Raw genomic sequence first — 6,001 nt, forward strand, 5'->3', positions numbered from 1 at the left:
CATGGCTAGTACACAAGAAATTTTTATTGCAATCTAATAAATATAAAATTTGTATAGGAAAACTCATGGCTCGAGGATCAAAAAGTTTGAAGATTATGGAGCTACTAGAAGCTCATACTTCTTCACATCATGAATCAACTGGGCAAGAAAATGATGCTAGTACACAAGAAAAACAGTCCCGACATAGAGGAAAGATAGTAATGGCAAATGTCTGGACATCAATGGAAAAATTTATAATTAAAGTAGATAAATATGGAGTCCCCTGCACCAAAGATGCTGCCACACTAAGTTCTTTCCTTGGTGTGCTTGCAAAAAATGGCGCGTATGCTCCAATTAACATTCCTAATTGGAGACATGAAGATTTTACTCCATACAAAGCGAAATGTCTAAAACTCCTAATGGTAATTTTTTCAAATGTTTTTGATGTTTTCTCTTTTCACATATTCATGGTTAATGTTGCTTGTTATTATTAAATTAATGCTTAATGGCAGACAAAATTTGATTTTCCTCATACACAAGAGACGGTTACATGGATTTTGCAAAATCTAAACAAGAGATGGCGAGATTGGAAAGGTGACTTGAAGGCCGAATTTTACATTCCAAAAGAAAAAGAACGAGTTTTAGTGGAGCCACCTTCAACTGTTCTTGAAGAACAATGGCCCGGCCTTGTTCGCGAGTGGTATAACCAAGAAATGAGGTAATTGGTATAAGTTTTTATTTAAATTATTGTTGTTACTATAATGACTTGTATTTGAGTTTAATTTATCTTTTATAATTGGAATATGGTTTTTATTGTGTAGGAACTTCTTTGAAATAAATAAAAGAAATGCAAAAAAACAAAACAATGCACATACATGTGGTCGTAAAAGTTTTGCACGAATTAGGAAAGAAATAGTAAGTGATTTCTTTTATAATTAATGTTAGAATGAAATGATTAAACTTTTGATTGTTTAATAGGAAAATGAAACTGGGAAAGAGCCGGATCGTCTTACAATGTGGGATGCAACTCATAAAAAGAAAGATGGTAGCTATGTAAATGAAGAATTTAGAAAGAAATTGGTAAGTGAGTGATCTATTTATAAGAAAGATTGTTTTCTTTATTTCCATGTTAATGCCTTGTATGATGTTTCTTTCTTATGAAAAAAAAGCTGGATACATTTTAATTAATTAATTAATTATTTTTACTGACAAAGAATGAGATCAAATACAAATACTTGTCTTTTCGCACTAAGAATGAGATCAAAGAATGTGATCTATTTATAAGAGAGATTTATTGATCTTATTAGCTCAATGTACCAAATGGAAACTTTGGTATTACTTGATTAAATCAAACTTATTGTAGTTGTCGTCCTTGATTGTGTACTATATATCTTATATAAGCAAGTTGCAAATTGATTATAAATAATTAGTTCTTAAAAAAATCAATATAAACTAGAACTATATAATTATAATTTCAAATCTGGTGGGAACTTAATTTTTTACGAAAAGTTTTTAGTATCTATCTTTATGTTACTTATGCATGAATTACAACCTACATGATTGAGAGATATATTATAAATGTATGTGATGTTTGTGTGAAAAGCCCCCAAAGTTTGGCATGACTCAATGAAGCCCAAAATCTTGATGGTATATAACGTACACTTGATGCTGAAGTAGATCAATTCCAGTATTGCATTTGCATTGGAAAAAAAAAAGATATGATTGATGGGATATGGAGGTTTGTCATTTGCCATAAAATTTTTATCTTAACCCCTTAAAGCTTTCTCCTTCTCCATTTGAAAAATAAAAAGAATAGCTTGACTTTTTAATATGTTCTAAAAAGATGAGATGCCTAATTTTTATAATTTTCCGTGTTAATGGTCATGTTTCCGAAATGATATGTCCAATCATTGCAAATTAACAATGTGCTTTTGGGTTTTACTGTTTATTCTATCAATAATTTTATTTATTTTTACATTTGCCCATGCTTCCATTCCATATTTCATTATGCAGACTTAAATGTATCATTTCTATTTTATTTACTCAACATTTCAGTTGATGATATTGTTTTATTTTTCTATTTTGAATAATATTTAGTTGAACTTACAGGAAGCAGCACATGATCTCCAAGTTAGTTACACAAGCTCAAGTGCAAATTTTGAACAAAATGAAATCAATGAAATGGTATTTCAAAAGATTTATGGAGCTGAACATAATGGTAGGGTGCGTGGTTTGGGATTAGGCCCTACTCCAAGTAGGTATTTTAGTGTCATATCGAAATTCACTAGCACAAGTGCTTCAACTACTGACAACAATCATAAAGCGGAGTTGGAGAATGTTAAATTAGAATTGGCTGAGATGAAGGATAAATATGAGAAGCTAAGCTCAGATTTGGCTGATATGAAGGAGTTATTTGGAGGCTTTATGGCTGAACGAAGTTTAAATGATAGGATGTCTAAAGCACCCGCCGAGGAAGTAAATTATTTGTCTTACTTTTTATTACTTTTCATTCTTACATAATAAATTAAAACATCTTTTTGTAATAATGTCCATAGGTTGAAGATGTTGCATCTGTTGACTGATATCACTGGACAAAATCTAAACATCATGTGGCTCAAGAGGTTTGTTGAATATTACCTTCAAAGTAGAGTTTTTTTCTCAAAAATTTACAATTTTCATCATATGGCTGATATGGTTTATGATGCTTATCTTTCATGTAATAAGAGATACTATTGCTTTGCAATTCTTGAAGTGATCACTTTGGGTTTATCATGTTTCTAAAAGCCATTAATTTTTTTCAATGTTATGATTTTTTTAGTGACTTCTACTGGTTGAGGTTGTTCTAATTTAAGATTAGTTACTTTTTTTAATATTTTTATAATATTTTCAAGGAATATAAACTAGCTTGTCATTTCAAAAAGCTACCAATGGAGGATACTATGTTACGAATGTGAATGCCATATATTTTCAGTCTTTTTGATTTGGTTAAATGTTTTCACCTTAAATAATTATTTGTATACACCCTATCAATTATGATAACAATGAGAAAAAAGGTTCATAATCAAAGAGCATATTATTAAATAATTTCCATATGGTCACATGACTAGCTATGATAAATAGAAACATTATATCATTATGCCATCATTCAATGATTAGGATATATCATGTGGTCAAATGATTTATAACACATTCCATTTTGAAATTCTATTTACTTTGTTTAACCTATCAGGGTTTTTTTCCTTAATTGTCACTTGATTTTTAGATTTCTATAGTTACGATTACCAATCCCTCATTTAACATGTTCCATTATGTTACCTTGTGGTTCTTACTAAAAAGTCTCCTAAACAATGTGGCAAATGGAACTAGCATAAATTGTATTAGTCACCAACGTTGTATATTCAATGTTTTGTATTCTAGTTCAACTAATCATTTTGGTTAAACATCAGTGTAATATCTTTTATTTATCTTAACCATTTGTGGGTTCAATAAGTGCATTGATTGACATTATTAGATTGTTTGTTTCTTTGCTTGCCAATTTTTATTTTTCTGCCTTTGAAAATATTAAATTTACAATTAGGTTTTTTAAAATTAGTGTATTGTGTGTAGGCTTTATTTGGTCATTCTAAATACAAGATTGGATTTTGATTGAATAAGATTGGATTTTTTTTAATGTTTTTGCAGATTTTGGAGAATTCATGGTTAAAGATCAAGAGGGTTGAAGATGAAGATACATGAAGCTTTTTACTTTGTGTAATTAACTCAAAAAATATTTTGTAATGAAAGTACATAAATAGTGTAAACCTCTTACATTTTGTTATTACTCAAAAAACATTGCACTTTAACTCATAACATGTCAATAAAGGTCAATGAAATTGAATTTAGGGTATTTTTGAATGTAATGAAAAATTTATGGTTTTTGATTCTGAGGTTCAACAAATTTATTTATTATTAATAGGAAAAAAAATTAAAATTGAATTCAATAACAAATTTAGAGGTGGTTATAACCACCTCTAAAAGTATAAACATGGAAGAAATTAATAGCTATAGAGGCGGTTATAACCGCCTCTAAAAGCTATTAAAGAACATTGAAAAACTTAGTAGTTATAGAGGCGGTTATAATCGCCTCTAAAAACTATTGAAGGAGTAATGAAAAACTTAGTAGTTATAGAGGCGGTTATAACCGCCTCTAAAACTATTGAAGGGTAATAAAAACTTAGTAGCTATAGAGCGGTTATAACCGCCTCTAAAAAACTAATGAAGGGTAATGAAAAACTTAGTAGCTATAGAGGCGGTTATAACCGCCTCTACTCTTCTTATTAAAAACCGCTTCCCTAAATAAAAACTTACCCCTAACGGTTGATAGAAACCGGCTCTAAAGTATAGAGCCGGCTTGATACTGAGGCGGTTTAGAGGGGGTAAAAACAACACTATACTTATAGAGGCGGTTATAACCGCCTCTATAGGGCTTTTAAACCGCCTCAAAAACACTTTTTTGGTGTAGTGATAGGCTTTTACAAATATCACTTATTATAAGATAGAATATGAAACTAATTTTCTTAAATTACCTATACATTATCTATAAATTTATTTAAAATAGCTGTATAACTCTCCTAGAGAGTTTTGAAAGTTAATTTTTTTTAATATTATTTTGTATTAAATTTGTATTTTAAATATAAAAACTTAATGGAATTAATATCATTAACGACATTTAATTGATTTAACATTAAATATTTAATAAGACTTTCTAATGAAAACGGATAGCCTTCAAACAGAGTGAAAATCTTTCCTGATTTTTTAAGGGAAAATTACTTGCATATCCCTGCAAATAATGAAATTGCTTAAATACCCTCCATAAAACTAACTTTTTTTACTTATATATCTTAGTTACCATTAGTCGCCGTTAGGGTTTATGGAATTAACCATAGTTCCCACTTAACTCAACTTAACAAAATTACCCAATTACCCTTAACATCATCCAACTTAAGCCATCTAAAAAAAATTCCCAAACTTCTCAACCACTCAGCCGCCATCTTTTGAGGTTCCCTTCTCACCAATCCCTTCAAGCCATGCCATCTCACTCTCTGGCTCTTTTTAATCGGCGTCCAAACTTCTACGCCTCCCCTGGAGGTTTCAACCTAACCCTACTGGACCATCTCAACGTTGGTTACACCCGACGCCATGGCATCTGCGCATGTGTCGTTACCTTCAACGTCAGAGGTCTTAGCGTGATCAACGCCGTCGCTGGAGTAACTCGGAGAACCTCCCAATGGTGTTTATCATCGGCGGGCCAAACACCAACGACTACTGTACAAATCGAATCCTCCACCACATTATCGGATTACTGGATTTTTCTCAGGGTATCTGATGTTTTCAGGAAGTAACTTGTACCGAGTACGGATCCTGTCACCCCCACTTTGTTCTTTTTTGTTTGTGTTATTTGGTAGTGATGTGATCACCGCCGGTGTGGATCGCAGGTCGTTGTGAATCATTTGGAAGATGTGCATTTAGGTTGTGTTTGTAAAGAGCATGTGATAATGTAAAATATTTAGAGATGTTTGTAAAAAACTTAAAAATATGAATTTACTCAAAAATTAATGATTTTTATTAATTTTTAAAAATAATTAAAGCGTATATAAAAAAAGTAAATTGGTTATTTATAATTTAAATAATTTAAAGTCTATAAAATAAAATAAAAAAAAATTGATGGCTATATTAACAAACCCATAATGGCCATTTATTGAATTAAATGAGTAATGTCTACAAAATAAGATAAAAAAATTTAGAGGGATATATAATCAAATCCATTTTGGTAATTTACCCTTATTCTACCAATTGATTTAACACCATTAAGAGTCAACTTAACCATTGCGGCATATAAGCAAATATAATTGATTTGTAGGGGTATACAAGTAAATATCATTTTTATGAGAATATTTAAGCAAATCCATGATTTTACAGGGGTATGCAAGTAAAAAACCCTTTTTTAAAAAGTATTTTTTTAGATGTATGGTGTTGTTAATAA

General features: G+C 30.4%; 1 protein-coding gene across 1 annotated transcript; it reads left to right on the top strand.

Moving 5' to 3' along the window:
* Positions 1–692: 692 nt before the first annotated feature.
* Positions 693–3,860, top strand: LOC120270271. The gene is made up of 6 exons (XM_039277289.1): positions 693–697; positions 801–894; positions 958–1,059; positions 2,089–2,454; positions 2,535–2,600; positions 3,661–3,860. Exons 1-5 carry the CDS (start codon positions 693–695, stop codon positions 2,559–2,561), a joined length of 594 nt encoding a protein of 197 aa, XP_039133223.1. The 3' UTR covers positions 2,562–2,600; positions 3,661–3,860.
* The last annotated feature ends 2,141 nt before the right edge of the window (positions 3,861–6,001 follow it).

This window comes from Dioscorea cayenensis, chromosome 10 (assembly GCF_009730915.1).
Source record: "Dioscorea cayenensis subsp. rotundata cultivar TDr96_F1 chromosome 10, TDr96_F1_v2_PseudoChromosome.rev07_lg8_w22 25.fasta, whole genome shotgun sequence".
Lineage (NCBI taxonomy): Eukaryota > Viridiplantae > Streptophyta > Magnoliopsida > Dioscoreales > Dioscoreaceae > Dioscorea > Dioscorea cayenensis.

Bases quoted from the DNA above. Each gene is read 5' to 3' on its own strand.
- LOC120270271 (XM_039277289.1), top strand. The intron at 895-957 runs GTAAGTGATTTC...ATTGTTTAATAG, and splicing joins CACGAATTAGGAAAGAAATA to GAAAATGAAACTGGGAAAGA. The intron at 1,060-2,088 runs GTAAGTGAGTGA...TTGAACTTACAG, and splicing joins AAGAATTTAGAAAGAAATTG to GAAGCAGCACATGATCTCCA.